Source organism: Callorhinchus milii, unplaced genomic scaffold, assembly GCF_018977255.1.
Source record: "Callorhinchus milii isolate IMCB2004 unplaced genomic scaffold, IMCB_Cmil_1.0 Scaffold9, whole genome shotgun sequence".
NCBI classification, from domain to species: Eukaryota; Metazoa; Chordata; class Chondrichthyes; order Chimaeriformes; family Callorhinchidae; genus Callorhinchus; species Callorhinchus milii.
This window is the reverse complement of record NW_024704750.1, coordinates 2,367,681-2,386,562: the sequence shown is the minus strand read 5'-3', so window position 1 is coordinate 2,386,562 and position 18,882 is coordinate 2,367,681. Positions and strand designations below refer to the sequence as shown.

General features: G+C 38.7%; 1 protein-coding gene across 1 annotated transcript in view; it reads left to right on the top strand.

Moving 5' to 3' along the window:
- The window catches only part of ppp4r4 (protein phosphatase 4, regulatory subunit 4), a 52,427-nt gene that overhangs the window by 18,869 nt on the left and 14,676 nt on the right, over positions 1-18,882 (top strand). Inside the window, 9 exon segments of the mRNA XM_007903877.2 lie at positions 9,673-9,775; positions 10,932-11,079; positions 12,197-12,270; positions 14,481-14,587; positions 16,491-16,598; positions 17,145-17,266; positions 17,585-17,608; positions 17,611-17,706; positions 18,355-18,524. Of these exon segments, the coding sequence (XP_007902068.2) occupies positions 9,673-9,775; positions 10,932-11,079; positions 12,197-12,270; positions 14,481-14,587; positions 16,491-16,598; positions 17,145-17,266; positions 17,585-17,608; positions 17,611-17,706; positions 18,355-18,524 (952 nt within the window).

The window sequence follows — 18,882 nt, the reverse complement described above, 5'->3', positions numbered from 1 at the left end:
CCTAACGAAAACACTTGACTATTTATAGCCACTTATAATACCAAAAAGGTCTCAAAGTTAATTGCTGTCACGTAGCGGCTGTATTTGTAAGTCATGTTTATTTTTGAATCTCTTTACTAATGAAAGGAATCGCATTTTAAAGTTTGCTTTGTTTATGGCGCCAGGCGTTACAAATTGTGATGGCTGGTCCCGATCAAGATTCATCACCTCATTGACTCCGCTGACTCCGCTGTCCATTCGAAATGCTAACTCGACAATTGTATTGATTTTACAATAATTTATTTTTGGCCTCCAATTTTCTATCCATTCATTCCCCTGTGCGTTCGCAAGTACTTATGCCTTGCCCCTCTCTTTTTGTAGTGTTACCGGATCTTTACTGTTCATCTGAAGAGCAGTCAGACTAGACATAGGTTTAGCATCATTTCACAAGGAGTGTAATGTCTGACAATGTAGCATTCCCAGACGTACACTGGAGTTCCAGTCTGGACTATGAATTCAATTCCTGCAATGAAAGTCCCAACACATCAATAGCATCAAAGGTATCATAACGCCTCCCATTTTTGTATGAAGAAATCTAGTCAGCGCCTTGGGACGTCCTCCGACCCTATGCAACTGGTTGCTGTAGCATAGGTTCATGCTGCTGAGCATAGTTTTCTCAGTTTCCTTTGTGTGCTTTGATATGAGAGTAAGCGGGCCGGTTAGCTGGAGTATATAAAAGATTGTTGGTGCACACAGAGAGATAGCAAATAAATAAATCTCCTGTTTTTTAAAAAAATACATATTTTGCATTCACGTTCTCCTTCCGTCGATTACTGCATGACGGTGGCTCAAACTGCTGAGCCTTACTGAATCACTGGTACTATTCGTACTCTCGCAGTGCAGTAGAGATTGCATTCAGTTGGGGTCAGGATGACCTAAGCAGCTTCTGATCCCCCAAGGTTTGTAACTTGGCCTCGCTGACTCATGGAGCGAGCGGATTCTTTGCCAACAGATAAGCAGACTTCTAATTAGGAGAAAATGGCGAGACTGGCACATCAGACTTCATGTTCATTTTCAGTTTTGCAATTTAAGCTGATATCGTTTATGGTGACGAGGTAATTGGGAAAACAAAACACCCTGTGTTCACTGTAATATTTTTTTTGCATTTATATAGCGCACCTCAGGCAGGTTAGCGTCCCATAGCGCTTAATTAAATCAAATATTCACAGGAAATTAATGACTTAATCTATTTATGTTAGAAATCTTTTTGTCACTTTTCCTCCCCTTGCTTGACCTCTTTTTTTTTCTCCTTTTTCTTGACTACTTTCCACAGGCGTTCTCTCACCTAAGTGACCATTATTGAAGTGTGAACATTAATAGTATATCTCAAAGGGCTATTCAGTCGTGAAGGAAACTGTTCCTATCCCCACTCATACGTGCAGCTCTATCTGCAGTCACTAGACAACACTTTGGGAGAGGTAACCTTGCTTGATTTACCTCCCTACTTGAGATGCTGAGGTTCATTGTAGCACCCTTATTGCCAAGCTATCTTAGATCACCTAACTCACCAGAGACCAACTCTATGGTCTGCATGGCTTAGCTACTCATTGATAATCTTGGAGCCGCTCTGTTTCTAAGTAAAATCATGATTAATAATCAGCGTAACAGCTTCTAGAGTTATTGACGCTAACAATGAGAGATTGAAATAATATCAGCAGCAAATGCAGTCATTCAGGAAAGGAGTGTGGCTGGAAAAGTTGCCCACAAACAATCATTAACTGTGGAACAAAAGAAATAAGACTTTCTCTTTAGCTCCATTTGCCCAATTCAGAATTAAGTGTGCCGCTATCTCCTAAGTCGAGTTACAGTTGTGAGATTGGTTGGTATCAATAAACTAGTTTTGCAGTTTCTATCGTGGATTAAATGGGGGGTGGGGAGGGTGTGAAGGAGGTTATTGTTCCCAATAGCTTGAGCACCCAATTCCGTTTTCTTTACAGCAGCAGCCTGTCTGAGCTGCGAAAGGAAAGCATTGGTTGAAAGAATAAAAATGACATAGCCAATCATGTATAGCACCCATTTATTATGGAAAATACATCATTTTGTTTCAAAACTTCTACAAAGTTCATTTTTTCCTTTGAATTGGTAGAGCATTTTGGGACAAGTGCAGAACCAGCTGCAGGCAGTCACTGCACCTTATAGAAATGTTTCCATTCATGCTAATCCAATTTAATTTTCGGCTCTCTTTTCTGTTCTTTGCACAAAGCAAAGCAATCTTGATGCTCACTAAAGCAAATACAGCGCTGCAATACTCCAACTCTCAGAATATTGCACAGAATATTGGCACTTAATCTTAACGCAAAAAAAATTGTAGTCAGTTCATTGCAGTTGATGGGATGTTACATAGAATTACATAGCACAGAAGCAGGCCATTCAGCCCAACTGGTCTATGACAGTGTTTATGCTCCACATGAGCCTCCTCCTGCCCTTCCTCAACTAAGCCTATCAGCACAACCTTCTATTCCTTTCTCCCTCAGGTACTTTTCTGGCTTCCCCTTAAATGCATCTGTGCTATTCTCCTCAATTAGTCCTTGTAGTAGCAAGTTCCACATTCCACATTACTCTCTGGGTAAAGAAGTTTCTTCTGACCCTATTAGATCTGCTTTTAAATTGTTCAGAAAAGTCATATTTTTCTGAGCCAGGGTTACACATTGTGCTAATGTAACGTAAATTCTGGAGTTCACTATGGCAGTGAAAGTGTTTAAATGAGGAAAGTAAACACTTAACTGCAATGCTTTCGCTCACAAAATATACAGTCGAGTCGATTCACTTTACAATATATTCTGCAATGTGCTTTGAGACGTCTCAACGATGTGGTAAGGCGCTATATCAAATGCAAGGGTTATTATTATTATTGTTATATTATAATGCTGAATTGACTTCAACAACAACAACAAGATTACATTTGTATTGCTCTTTTCACATTGGGAGGACGTCCCAAGCCGCTGGACAGTGTACAGCATTTCAGACTTATTCTCATGAGATTATTCTCACAATGAAACTGTTCTGTTTTTTTTCAATTCCAATTTTATACGCTTCCAGCTTTGGTAGATTTACATCAAATATACATTGATTTATTAAATATTTTAGTGGCTGTAAAACTAGGAAGGCGAGATCCTTTTGAATATACTGGCCCTCAAATGAAAATTCTATTTGATTTATAAAACAATTAAATATTTGGCACTTTAACCATCCATGTTGTATTTTAGTGTTCGAAATGTTTAATTGCGTTCAGTTCAAAATCAGTTGGCATTTTAATATATTCGCACTGCAATGACGTATTGAGAATAATCCTTGCATTTGATATAGCTTCTTCTTAAGTTCCTGAGATGTCTCAAGTACTTCATAAGATTTTCAATGAAGTGTAGTAACTGTGTATTTGTAGGCCAGTGTGGCAACTAATTTGTACACAGCGATGTCGCACATTGTTGCGAAATACCAACTAACGTTGGTTAGGACATGGAGAGAAATTCCCTTCTCTTTTTGAATCGTGCCATGGGATACTTAACGTTCACCTGAACATCAGCAAAACATGACACATCATGCAAGATTCCAGGCTTTTCACATTTTAGTCCAACAAGGAATTCAACTAACCTGCAGATTTTCAAGAGCAAACCGGGATTCTGGCGGTGCCGAATATTTGCAAGACAACATGTTTTCCATTTTTGTGCATCAGAATGGACTGAACAGGGAAAGTGCTGCTTTTGTAGGCAAACTTTGTTTAAGGACACAAGAATTTGCTGGTGAAAGAAGACCAAGGTCCATCTAGTTTGCCTTCCAGTGACCTGGGAGTTGCTTGACATGTCACGTCCACAAACTATATGTATCCCAAGATATTATTTTCAAGCAGAAATCGATCCGATTTATCCAATTTGTTCTTGAAATAAACAAAATTTTCTGCTTCCCTTGTCTCCCTATAGAGCCTGTTCCATAAGTTTACTACTCGCTCACTGAAATGTTTGCACAGCATGCCATGGACACCAGTGCTCCTGATTTGACCTCGCCAGTCTGTTGTTACACAACTTTTAACAGACCTCAGGGATTTTGCTGCTAGTTACAGTGAACGTGCAATAACAGGACAAGGTTTCGCCCACAAAATACAGTCAATTCACTTTACGGTACACTCTGTGAAGCGCTTTGAGAAATCTCGAAGACGTGATAAGGTGCTATCCAAAATGCAAGGATTATTATTATATTTTTATAAGGTTTCCTGGATTCCAGCTGCAAATCGAGTACACAATACATTGTTCATTTTGTGCACACCACATTGTAACTTGCCAGGTAGAATCAGTGATGAGAAACAAGCCCTCAGTCCAGGGCAATCCATGATGAATCAACAGTATCTCAAACATGTGGCTACGACTTTGCTTCATCAGCACAGCAGCGGATCGCATATTTGGGGGGAAAAACACTTGTTTTCCCTCCTGATTATTTTTTCCAAAGAAAATAAAAATAGAAAAGTAAAATGGATTTTCCTTCCTTTCTTACTTCCTTCCTTCTTCGATCTGATTCCTTCAAAATCTCCCGGTCCCTCTGATTTCCCTTCATCTTCCGCTATCTGTCTTTCTGCCATGTTTTTTCTCTCCTGTTTCAGCGATGGCTCTTACCAACACCGAATCTCGAGACTTTGGGGCGGCGTGAATAATGCACCGTTTCAGTCAACTCATTTCTCCAGTTCTTCACAGATCTACAGAGACTTCATTGGGGAGAAACTTGTGTTTCAGAAATCAGCTGTGGACATAAGGTAAAATGTTACGATCTTTATTGTAACTGGATGTCCGACATTATCCATACTTTCCGTGCTTTGCATGCTTCAGATAATGCTGCGATTTCTGCATGGTAACCTAACCGTGTAATGCATTGTACACTGAAAGCCATCATCCATTCTATTGAGAAACAAACATGAACCAAAAGGACATGCGAGCCAAAGGAACCTGAAGGAATATCGAACTGTGTTTAATGCCAATAGGACAGCATTTTAAGCCAAACCGATCTCCTGTGTTTTGTTCCAAAAAAAATTGAATAGGTTGAAAATTGCAATCTGTGATATAATAATTATCACTACTTTTAATTAACAATTCAGATGTTGTGATTTTCACCTTATTGATTTAAAGAGCTGCAGTGAATGCCTATTTCTATCAGTGCATTAAAATAGCATTAATCGAAAAGGATAAGTTCGCAAGGGAGCTAGGTAATTACTTAGTGGACGAAGTATACAGTATTGGGGATATGAGAGTGAGAGAGAGAATAGTGTATGGTATATTTAGAATTTTGCGAACTTTCAGCTGGCTCTTTGAGTGACTCTTTCTGGACTTGTATGTTCTTCTGTAATGATTACATTTCTTAGAACTACATTTTCTATTGATTTATATGTGGTTGATCAGTAGAATGTAAAATAGATGTCTAGATTGCAGCCAGATCAGTACAAGTATCTCAAGAGATTTAGGGAGTGATAATGTTTGGAATCCATAGCACAACTAGGAACTTAAACTTGATACTCTTTGGTTTACCATTAACACCATATACAGTATTGTAATGTTTATCTTTTTAGTGCCTTGTAAACTAATTTTATCTCTGTGAACCAAGAAAGGTACTTTTATTTAACTTATAATAATAACTAATTACAGACCTTAATGCCATTGTGTTTTGTGTAACCAAAACAATTCTGTATTACAAGTACTACCTCTATATTAATTATGTTTGCTTTGCATTGAATGCTCTTTGAAGCTTTGTTAACTTTGTTAAAATGTACCCATTTGTATAGCTATGACCCAGAAAATACAGCCATCTAAGGTCTGCCAATATCTGCCCTTTGAAGTCTTTGAGCCTTGTTGTTAGCTTCCTAATTTTCTGTTACAAGGTTATGGTACCCTTTTCAATGAAACATAGAGAGAGGGCTGAGCAGAGTTCTTGACCTATAGTCACTGCCAATGGCACGTTGTTTGATCTAGTTATTTGAAATGTAGGAACAAAAGAAAACCAAGCAATAAAAAATGGCATTGAGGTGATTTAGCTTATTTCAGGAAAACCCAGAATAGCTTTACATGGAATTAGGTTGATCATTATGCTTTCCTTATATTTATTGTATTGGGATGCTAAGAGTGGGAGTGAAACAGATTTATAATAATTAGCACATTCTATTATTATTCAATCTATTATCAAACATATTTTCCCCAGCCAATTATTTAATTCCATGGACTTAATTTCAGCATCTCGTACTTCTAGGTTATATATTGAGTGGGTCTGATCTACTGTTCCAGGGGTACTCCAATAGTATTATTTTAGTAGAGCATCCAATCACTCTGTCAGAACATTTTATTTCCCACACTAGTCAACCTTGTGATCGTTCTGAAATTGCTAACTTGTGGAGAATTCTGGTTGGTTTATGCTTTGGGCTCACTGCCTGAGGGAATCTTATTAAACTTGGTTGGGTTGTGAACCAAGTTGGATCCCGGCGACAGTAATGGTAGCAAAAAAAAAAAGCTGTTATAACGTTTTAAGTGAAATACCACATTTAGAATAGTCAAGGAGTCCTGTCAACATTTAAAAAAAATTTGATGGTCTGCGTGGATTGGAATGCTGTTCTATTTGTACAGCAGTTACCGTGCTGCTGTCTTTGAAGTGTCTCGTACGATGAGAAATTTGCCTTTGGTACCAGAGCAGTTTTAGAAGCACTTTATACAAGGGTTAGCTGATAAAATGAAGTGATAATTGAAGTGTTAACTTTGTAGTGTATTAAAACCAGCGTCATGGTGCACTTCCAATTTTTAATGTTTTTCCTGTCTACTCAGGACTTGAGTGAAGCTTTACTTCCAGGAAAGCAATTCATTGCCCTGTAATGAATTGGCTCGCAGCTTGTATTGTAGCGGCTTGTGATCCATGTTAAAGAAAAATAAACCTTGAAACTATTTAAAGAGAGTGCCCAATTATAGCTAATGGAGCACATAGAAAAACAAGATAAGTTGCGTGAGCTCAACCGTAAATCTTAACAAAATGCTCCACTTATAGGCTGCAAAATGTAACTTTCCCTGCATATTGCACAGGAGAGACTTCAACATCACCTTATTGGAGGGACACAACTCAATAACTTAAAAATACATAAGGTACCTGTAATAATTTTCAAGCTAGTTTCAATGATCTTTAAATGACGGTTCATGGCCAATCAAAAGTTTAATCTGCTATTTGCTATTGAAGGCTCTCATTTGGTATAAATTCCACTGTATTCTCTGATGATTTTATACCAATTCTCTAGTTTGCTTTGAGCTGCATTTGGAATGAGATTGTCAGCATTCACTTGTCTATTGATAATCCTTGCATTTTTGTGTAATGCCTTTCATTCATGTCAGGAAGACGCTGTCATTTGAACGTTTCACTGTCTGCCGCTGTGTGTGCTGCACTTGTACTGCGTGATTAGTGGTGAATTGTGTGATTTTTCTGACAGGATTTTGCTTCCAGGCTGCACATGTGCAGCATAAGCGCTGAAGGTCTGAAAGACATTAGGATGCTCCCTATTCCCACCCCACTAAAATCTCTGGGACAATCAATGCAATCGTCTCTTTATTTAGGAAAGTCAGATTTTGGGGTTCTGCTAACCTCCAGAATTGGGTGTTGACCAAACCCTCAAATTAGATGTTGTTTCCCTTTAGCTCCTTCGCAGTTGAAAGCGATCAAAAATGTAACCTGGTTTCTTGCTGTACATCAGTACCTACTGGTAACCAGAGGTTTAATGTAAGTGTACCCCTGAGTCACTGTCTGTTCATGTCCCAGATTATTTTAGATTATCTCCCTTCTGGTCCCTTCTACTTGGCCACTGACTCACAGAGGTTAACACAGGTTAACAACAGCAGTTCTTTCAACACTGAAAAGGATGAGTCAGCCTGCCCTCTCATAACCAACTCCCTCGCCTAGGAAAGTGAGTGGGCGAGGGAGTGAGTCATTGGGGGATGGGACAACCAAGGCAGCAAATTATTTAGAACATTCAATAAAATATTTTAAATTGGAGAGTGTGGAGCATGTCTGGTAGGTGTAATCGTGGGTTGCCTTCTGGACATTCGAGGCGTTCATTTTTATTTTTTATTAAAAAAATCTAGCATTTTAGTTACAACTACAGTCGTTCATTCTATGATTTCTATTGATTTTTTTCATTCTTTATACAACTTCAGAAATGTGTGTTGCAATGCCAAAGTGTCTTCTATAAACAGTTATTACAGTGCGCAACATTCCTCTAGGCTGAATAATATAATTTTGACATCACCAAATTGATGCACTCTTTGACCGTGCTTTTGATCACCCTGCTTCCCTCCCGCCCTCCACCCTCCCCAATCCAGACTCGGATCTGAACGCTGACTGTCCAGTGCCTTGGGGCGGCCTCTCGACGTGAAAGACGCTATACAAAAGTAATTTTGTTGTTGTTGCATTGCTTTGGTATGGTATTGAGCTATAAAGACCAGGGATAACCCCTCATTGAGTTTGTGGTTTGTGCTGAGTTATTCAATCTTCAAGAGAACGACAACCAAAGAGAGTAAGAAATTGGCAATGAATACTGTAACACTACTGTATTCATAAAGCAGAGATGTGTGTGTTTTAACTGGTTAGTTTCCAACAGTTACCCCAAAACACTCTGGGGTCTCCAATATTGGCTCTTGCCAACTTGCGCCTAATACTTTCCGGAATCAGGTAAGCAGGATGTGTCCCTCCGGGGAGAGGGGGCACATTCTATCTCTGGGATTTCCTTGTGTGGATGTGATGCACTAAATTCTCAGTTTGGTTTGGATAGTCTGGAGCATGGTGATGGGTTTCCGCATGTGTCAGGACACCCGGCTGACTATAAAAAAAAGTGTTTTGAATGATTTTGTGGTATGCCTTGTTCTCAGGTGTGGCAGCTTGCTTAAAATCGGTTTGGCGTCAAAATTACAATACTTTCATCATCTTGGATTTGGTTAAATGTGGGGAAATCTGGAACTTCATCAACCATATGAGCTGTGTATGATGAGACTGTCAAGCGGACACATGCTCACGCACACACAGGTGTTAGTTCATGGTCTAATGAATTGGGGGCAAAGCCCAAATCCTTTTGATTCTTTTTCACCACTGTGAGCAGATTTGGTTGCACAAGAAGAAATAGTGTGTAAAGCAATTAATGCTAGGCATTGGGTCCTAAGTTACATTTATTATTCTTGACAATTCAATGAAATTGTACATTACTAAAGCTGCCAAGAGATTAGTGAAGTGTTATTGCTTAATAGGTAGTTTATTTAGGCAGTTTAATAACTTAGCAGATTTGTTACGAGGCACACTGTATCACTTACAAAGTGTATTTTTATTAAATTTTCACATGTGAAAGTTTTCAACATTGATTTAAACATTTAGACTAACTTTACTGGCAGGCAGAGTTTAATGGAAGACCTTGATTTAATGGATGAATAGAACCTCTGATAATAGTACTACAGTAGAATTTATTATTTATTACTAATATAAATTGGGAGCAAACAATAATAGACAGATATGTTTTATTTCCTAAGTTGGAAAATAAGTAGTAACCTATCCATCTTAATTTATTGGATAAACAGCACCTGTGTTTGGTTTATCTGCCTTCTGTTCAGTTTGATGGAGTAAATATAATTGCTTTCTTTTCAGTTCTGGTCAAGATGTGCAACGAACCAGTGTTGTTGTTAATCTACCTAACCTTGTGCGACAGAATCCTTCTGACACACTTCGAAGGGTGGTGCCAAAGATTGGAGTAAGTTGCATATTTATACCAATACAGATAATCTGTTTCAATTTCCTAAAATTACCCCAGCATCCAGTGTGATCTTAATCAAGTCTCTGATGTGTCATAATAATGTTTCATGTCTGACCTGATCGCTGAGCTGCTTCAGGTAATAATCCATCCTTATTAACAACTTAATATAACAAGCCCTATAGGATTGGACAGGATTTGTTCATTACGAGTGATATTTACAAAAAAGAAAGCTGATCAAGATCATTTTTATATCCTTTGCAGACTGCAGGAGCAAGTTCTGGTTGCCTCAGGGACAACTTCCTTTAACGTATTATTGTCATGAATGATTTTACCCATGAAAATTTACCCTCCCTGCTGCCCCCTGTAAAACACTTCTCCTAGATTTAGTTGTTGACGTGTTTCTCCATCATCGGGCACTCCAACTGTTCCATTTTGCTTTTTCAACCCAGGAATTTGTTACTTCAGTTACACAATGTACCTTCCCCAAAAACTGCTCAAAAGATTTTCAGTCTGAATAACACTGAAATAAAATGTGCGTTTCAAGAATTCCTAATGTTGCCCCATGAAGCGGTGACCAACAGAAAGTAGTCATTATGTTTTCGTTCCAAACGCAATAAAGCATTGTGCAACTTATTCCTTAAATTTCTTGGCTGGGACATTTGAGACAGACCAAATGAGTCGGAAATAAGCCTAAATGAACGACTCTGTTACAGGAATTTGCCTGATGCTTCCCAAACCGGATTCTCCAACTCCCCAAACGTTGCGATTTCCCAGTGTTGCCACAGCCTTCTTACCGTTAAACTGATGGGAATGAAGAATTCAGAAGGAACCCGAGTGCTGTCTGTCTCAAGAGGCATCCTTAACCTGCTGAAAATCATTTTGTAAATTAATATTTTTTTCCATGTCACAGGTTATGTCTTTATGTTATGTCTTTCCAATTTCCACTAAAATATGAAGCCAACGTCTTTGAGGATTTGGCTGTCTTGGTAAATGGGTTTCATGGGTTTTCTAAATAAGTCACCTGAGCTTATGTAGACCATTGCTTACAATTTGTGGAAAGTAAATGAAAAGTAAGCCAGTTATTTTCAATCGAGTTTTGAATGGAGAATGTCAAAAACATTGGTTCTCATGAAGACTATTTTTGATGTTGTAGGAGGTACTACATGTTGCGGGGGTGGAGATGCAGTTAGCTGCTGCAGTCTCATTTCTTACCATCTTACAAGAAGAGTTGGTTTCCACCGCCGCTTACACCCACTCTTTCCTCCCGATCATATTGGTAAGCCTGGATCACAGGGACGCAGGTCAGTTCATTGCTAATTGATGAGATCAAATGCTGCCTTGTGTTCACTTACTATAAGTTGGCAATATTAAGGTTGTAATTTCAGCTAAACCCATTGTGACCTCGATTTGCAAAGTGCTTGCTTAGCTACCTTTCTTGTTGGAAGGACTGGCCTCATGGGCTGAATGGCCTTTTCTTGTTGAGTTAGTTTCTATTAATTTTCTGTTTATCAGCGCTAAAATAAGTAAGATTACGCCTCCAATTATAACTAATTTAACATGTGAAAACTGCCAAAGTTAGTTAGTTATCTGAATTCATAACGTGTCTGCAGGCGTCTGTTCATTATCCTCTTCAGCCGCTCTTATCTTCTTATTTGGAATGATTCAGTAATTGTATTTATTTATTGCAGTGCTGTGCAATTTGCTTAAAATATTTTAACTTTGATTCCGAGTAAGCTTTGTGTATGTCAGGAACGTGTTTTGTTCAAATCATTCCAGTTAATCTCATTCTTGTAGATGATTTGTTATGAAGGGTAGAAGAATACTGCAGAGACGCTCCATGTACCTGTATTATTGTGCTAAATAAATATATTTTTTAACAATGTCATTTTCTATTAGAATCAGGGAAAGGTTTATCAAATACAGTTCATTGAATAGAAAGCATTTGCCCTGGGGTTTGCATAAGAATATTTTTTTAGAATAAAAATACCAGAAAGATACTTTGAACTCCCACTTCTCCCTACGCTACCCGACTCTCCCTTCCTCTTGAAGGTGTGATACAAGTTTGAAACGTTGCCAATTTTTTGTGCAATTTCTTCCTTTTGTTTTGTGTTTATAATGACACTAAATGCAGTATTGCACTTCAATTTTATTAGGCTGGCAAACTGAATACGACTTTAAAAGGGCTTTGCAGTGTCACTGTTGGTGTTCTTCAAAATCACTGTCAGTGTTTTATTTCTTTGCTGTCAGAGTTTCTCCCTTCAGGGTGTTTAAAACCCCGCCAGGTTTTGTTCATGTGCCAAACCGAGAAGTTGTGTCAGTTTACGGGATTCGGCCGGGAAGCTATTTTTGTGGCATGATTTCAGAAACCTACAGTGTCTACAATATCACGTTTGGTGATTTGTCATTTCTTTTGGCTAGTGGTCAGCAATGCATGGTTGGAGACCCTTTTGACTGTGATCAATACATTGCCAAAGGAAACAATCAGACAGGAGGTAAAGTACAATAAAATTCTAAATGTCATCCGATTGCGTGGGAGAGTGAATGTGTATAATTAAAGGGGCGCAATCTCCATCATTAATACACCACACAGAGAGAAAAATAACATGAAGTGCATCATTGCATCATTTATCTATAATGTGGAGGTGGGTGGGGGGGATGTAGAAAAACAGTAGAACTCCATTATAAGGTGCTAAATAGTGACCAGTAAAATTCCAACCAGCCTTATAACGGTCCGATTGCTGACCAGAGCTTGTGCATCCAAGCCGGCCGGCTTGCTCCAGCAGCTGTGCCAAACATGGTGACCCGATGGCCTGGAAGTTGGACGTTTATCAGCATAGGGGAAGCCAAAATAACCAAATTCTGGGTCGTTAGATGGCTGGCAATGATATTTGCTGCACACAAGCCCACGTTTGCTGCCTACGTCAGACATCCGTGCGCAATTGGCTTCCACGTTTCGCCCACAAAACAAAACACACGGTCACTACACTTTACAGTGTATCCTGTGAAGCACGTTGAGACTTCTCGAAGACGTGATAAGGCACTATATCAAATACAAGGATTATTATTAGTAGTTTTTAGCGCAGCAGTCAACTGGTGCACAGGAAGCCAGACGGCCTGGCTTTCGGGTCCTTTTGCTGAATAAATGTTTGGGTCCACACTGCGATTGCAGTATAAGCGAACCCGTGTTTTGATGAAGAGCATCATAACAGAGTTCCACGTACTTATCAAGAAGGTATTTCTATCAGTAAGCAGTAAGTAAGTTAGTAAGTTATTCAGTAAGTTATTCTTTGCACGCATTGCATTCACTCTCTGTTACAAAATAAATGTATGTGTGAACCAACAAGAATGTTCCTGGTAAAACACATCCAGACACATTTCAGCAGGTTTTCATCACTCACTGTATAATGTACTGAATGATCGCCATTATTTCAACAATCTTGAATTGCCGTATGGAGCAGTTAATAATTTGGGGGGAATAAAATCCATTCGAGTTGTGAATTTACCGAGCTAATATCTTGCTCTGAATTTGTTGGAAGTGCACAAAATTTTGTTGAAAATGGGTTATTTATATTAAGTAAATATACCTCTTAAAAAAAACTGACAGTTGGGGAAGAGCATAAATTATTAAAATGCAATATTGAAAGGTCAGAATTCTGACTCTGCATATTTTAGCGTTGGAATTTAGCGTTGGAGTTTGTTCGATTCCAGGTAAATTATTGATCGGGTGAGCAGAGTACACAGACTCATCTAACTTTTATCCATTGAGGTCAATTGTTTTTTTGGGCGGGTGGGGGGAGGGAGAGTGAGAACGCAAGATGGTATATTCTGTATTTGAATTGTAATTAGAGATCAGAGATGGATTGTTTGACAGAAAATGTTTCTATTGGAGTATATTCAGCAATTGGTTCATACCCTGGAATGTACAATTATAGATGAATTGATAGTATTGAAATGCAGTGGTTGAATGTGAAAAAAACGTTGAGCCTTTCCTTCGAATGATGACGCAGACACCAGTGTATCCATTTGTGCGTGCAATTATGGTGGGTATTTAAAATGCCGGAGTTCATCTTACAAAATACTTTGCTCAAAAATGTTTACACGCAAAGATTAATAATACACCGTAGCCCTCCTCAATGGGCATCAGAGACACAGTTATGGTAATTTCTTGATGCAACCAAAAACCTATGCATATGCTATTTTAGAATAGTCCTCGTTGATTTTTTTTTAAGGACTAGATTTAGGATTAGCACTAATCTTCTAATCTTTTAATCTTTCTATTTTTTTTGTCCCTACATATTCATAGTTCTTACTCATGCTCCTTGGTGTAGTGTGGAACCACATTAAGGAATATAAAGTCACATGGAGCATGGGTAAGATTCTCGTTCATTTTGACTTGTGCTGCACTGCATGCTGTTTAACAAGTGAAACAGCTCTTTAGGACAATTTCTCCTAAATTCAAGAATTTGGGGGATGGGAGGGGGGTGAGGGGGTAAATTCTCATTTCGATCTACATTTCACAAACTTTTCCAAGGCTGTACAATTACAAAGGACCTGGAAGCAGATCTCATACTTTCCACTTTGTGGCTTTATATAAAAAAGAGAGATGTGTTTAATCGGAAACTGCATCGCACTGAGCTGCCTGCGTTGGTAACCTCTTTTGGAATGAATAATTTCCAGAGTAACCTTTTTGTTTTTGTTTAAGATTCTGTCCCCACTGGTTTCAAAGGCTCAATTATCGCAGACCATCCAATCACGTTTAGCGAGCTGCAAGATTCTGGGTAAAGTCGCCAGGAAATTTGAGTCTCACATGTAAGTGAAAGGCTGCTTTGTTGATGCTTCCACACTGAGTGGAAGGATACGTTATTATGTATGTACGTTAAAAAAAGCTACTGTATTTTTTGCTGATTATGTAGCTTGCCTGCTATCCTAGAATTACTAAGCAACTCTCTAACAGAAACAACAATCACACCTTCATCAAACAGTTTATGTCAATCATAAATGGTCACACTTGGTCTGATGTTTATTAGTTTTCCTCATTATCATTAATGAAATATCATTAAATATCATTATTAACTTTCCCTTAATATTAAATTTTCTTATTAACTATATTGGTCATACAATTTGCTTTGATTATCAGCATAACCATTCAGTATTTATGGGATGGAAAAAAGGATGTTTGAGCATTTGATTTTACTCCTTTTCTGGTACTTTCTCAGCAAAGAGATGCCCTGAAATCAAAACGTCAGCTGCGATTGCTCTAATTCTAAATTGCTCAAACCTCAAACCTTTTAATGAGATTACTGTCTTGTAATTATTTTTAGATATCCATTCTGCTGACTATAGATAAGTGCATTAGACCATTAAGAGCTGCATTGCTCATGTTTTCCACAGCGTCAATAAACGTTCCTCTTCTTTTCAGGCTGCGTAGATGAGTGTGGTTTAAATTGTCTGTATTATGTAATTGCAATATTCCTCAGTTATTGAATACTCTTTCAAAAAAGCGATTTTCTGATGGATTAGCAGAATGTGCAGAACTATAAAGAGAGTCAAGTTTATTGGCACTGATAACACAAAATGATAAATGAGTCTAATCGTATAAGAGAAGAATATTTAATTTATATAAAGGGAGTTGATAACAATCAAGCTAACTGTACAATATTTTAAGATGGTTGGTGGAATGGTGGACATTTCCTTACCTGCCAATCAATCCCAAGAATGTAAATTGCAAGAGGAAGCATGGCTTCCTTTCCTGTATAAGATGCTGTTACGTGTGAATTTATAAATGGCAACCGGGTTTTAAATGCTTCTTGTCGATGGAGTGATACATCTCCTTGGTTTTTACGCTTTTTGCCCTCAGGCACAATGAGACATAACTTCCAGTAACAGACTTTTGACAATCAAAATGGAATTGATATAATGTTCTGACTCGTGCGCAAACCCAGGCCCTCATTTTGCATTGTAATGCAAGCGCTTTATGTATTATATGCCTATAATATTGCCATCTTATTAGCAGCAGCAGTAATAGTGGAGGTGGGGAGGGCAGGAAAGGAGAAGAAGGAGCTGAGATGTTGCAGTATTGCTGGAATACTGCACCCATTGAATCAATTTGCACTCCTGAAACCCAAACTGATGTCAGATCCCGTGTCAGAAACTACTTTTGTACTACTTTAGTCACATCCGATCTAAATGAAACGTGTTTCGTTGACGCTAAAAGCGTAGTGTAAAAGGGGAATCGATATGTGGAATGATTTTGGCAGTGGTCATGAAGATGTTAGCAGTGGAGAAAAACATGCTCTTCTGAAACAAGAGAAGTTATCTGGTGTACACAATCTGTAATGTTCCCCTCGGTAAAATAAATCCCACTTACACTGTTTGTCAAGTCACTGCTCGCTAAATCGGGTAAATTGATCACAAGACTCAACCATCTGTCATTGCTATGACAGAGCAGCAGGGGGAAAAAAAACAAGCCAGATTGTGGTAAGAAATCATTAAGTTTTCTTTATGTTGTACAGTTGCACTCTGTTGGAAGGCAGCATCACATTTGGGGATTGGGGTGACATTGATAAATCACTTCAATTTCAATCATGGCATATATTGTCATCTCAGTCCCTTGATATAATGCAAGAGACAGGGAACTTCAGCTGAGATATTACAAAGATATGTGAAGAAATAGGCGAACAAATATCAATAAAATGTCATCTTGTCACTGCAGAATAAAACGGGACATTCTGCCTCTGGTGAAATCACTTTGCCAGGATGTAGAGTATGAAGTTCGATCCTGTATGTGTCGTCAGCTGGAATACATAGCACAAGGCATTGGGTAAATATAATGCATTGTATTTACAGCATGTTTTGATGTTTTGGCTGCAGAAAAAAAATTGTATTATTTGAAGAAGTGAGAAGAGAAACATAGCTACAGATATGAAGATCTGAAAACTGCATCCCTTCCTATAACAATAAATACATAATAATCCTTGCATTTGATGTAGCGCCTTATCACGTCTTTGAGACGTCTCAAAGCACTTCACGGGATACGCTGTAAAGTGGATTGACGGTGTATTTTTTTAGTGGGAAAAACGCAGCAGCCAACTGAGCACAGCAGTGTCCTACAAACAGTCGTAGATTAAATGATCAAATTATTATTTTGGGGTGGGGGGGGAGGGATTTTTTAAAAATAATAACATTGATGTTCTTATTTGAAGTTTGAATAGAATTTGGAAATATCTACTTACATTTCTGTGTAAATACTATGATTTGTATACTGGCCAGGAATGAACAGCATGTGTCTGAAGAATAAACGCTTCTACAACAATAAACCTTTTCTTTCCTTCTGTGGCGTAAGTTGCTTTTGGTTTCATTCATGCAGGGTGGAGCAGACAAAAAGTGCAATACTTCCTGAATTAGTGGAGTTGGCAAGAGATGAAGGGTGCAGTGTACGCATTGCTGCATTTGACACTATTGTTAATCTACTTGGCCTGTTTGACAGTGGTAAGTTAATGTAGAGTCAACAAAATGCTTGTCTGAAGCACATTGGCAGTGTTCATCGCTTAGCTAGGCAGTATGATAATTTAACATAGTGTATATCAGAGCGTATTAATTAATTTTAGTTTCTTAAAGACATAATCATTTATCTAACAACATAATAGCAAGTTTGAAATAGCATATGGTCAATTTGGTATTTTGTGAAGATTGCTGCAAGCTTTTGCATAAGGTTATTATTTCCTTCTCTTACCTCCCCCCCGCCCCCCACGTTCTTTCAGCATCATTTATTTTGTCAGAAATGCTTCATTTTATGATACTTTTCAGATGACCGAACTCAAATCATCTTTCCTTGGTGATGATGTTTTGTGAGAAATCGTTCAAAGCAGATGAGTCAATCCTCGCATCTTTGTCGCTTCAGCTTGGAAAGCTCTGTCACGGTCTCTCGGGTAAATGACACAACAACAACAACTTGCATTTATATAGCGCCCTTCATGCGGGGTAGTTTCTCGGAGCGCTCAACAATGGCGGAGCCTGATGGCGGGGGAGGGGGAGGTGACTGTAAGCACAGTCGAAGAGGAAGGTCTTCAGGTGTGATCTGAAAATGGGGAAGGAAGGTGCAAGGCTGAGTGATTGAGTGAGAGAGCTCCAAAGTTTCAGGGCTTAGTGGCTAAAAGCACAGCTGCCATAGAACGGAGGAAACAAGGGGCGAGCAGGAGTCTGGATCCAGCCGGGTGGCAGATGCGGGTGGTGGAGTGGGTAGTGAGCTGCTCGGAGAGGTAGGGAGGTGGCAGGGCATGTAAACTGTTTACTTTACTTCCTTCCCCCCACTGCGCCCCCCCATAATGTTAACTATACAGTAAACTAGTAAGTCGTCACTCAAAGGGAATAGAGCTCAGTTTTGTGTTATTCGGAATGGTGACTTAGGCACATGTTTAAATACATAAATAAATGCATCCGGGATATTGAAAGCACGATGTCTTAAGTGGTAGTGACAAGTTAAGCCAGGATCAAGTTACCAGTGTATTTAGTGTATTTCAAAAGTATTTTTTAAACCATAATGGTAGATGTTCAGCTTTTTGTTATTCCTTTTTTAGGGAATCTAACTGATGATCAACAGTTGTGGTTTCTGGATTTCTATAAGAAATTTAGTACGTTAGGACTGCAACATGAAAATGGTCACAGCGAGCCCCAAAATCAGCTCTATGGAGCAGATGCAGACACTAAATATGTGGCTGTCAGAAAGAATTGTGCCTACAATATGCCAGTAAGTACACCGACATGTTATGCAATAGAAGAACTTTTACGTCATCAGCTGTAAGAATTGTTTCAAAGTGAACTACTAAGTTTATAGTAGACTGCAACTCGTCTTGTGACGACTTCTGTGTAGGTTTTTAAGACATTTGTGCTTCACCAGCAACCTTTACAGTGTATCCCGTGAAGTACTTTGAGACCTCTTGATGCTGTGGAAAGGCGCTATATCAAATGCAAGGATTATTATTATATTTCTCCTCTTGCTCTTGTAGCGTGTGATTTGATAGGAAGCTGCGGCTTTGACTGTGTTTATGCTATTAACAATCACACAGGTTTCACTCCTGTGATTTTATGATGATGAATTAACTCTT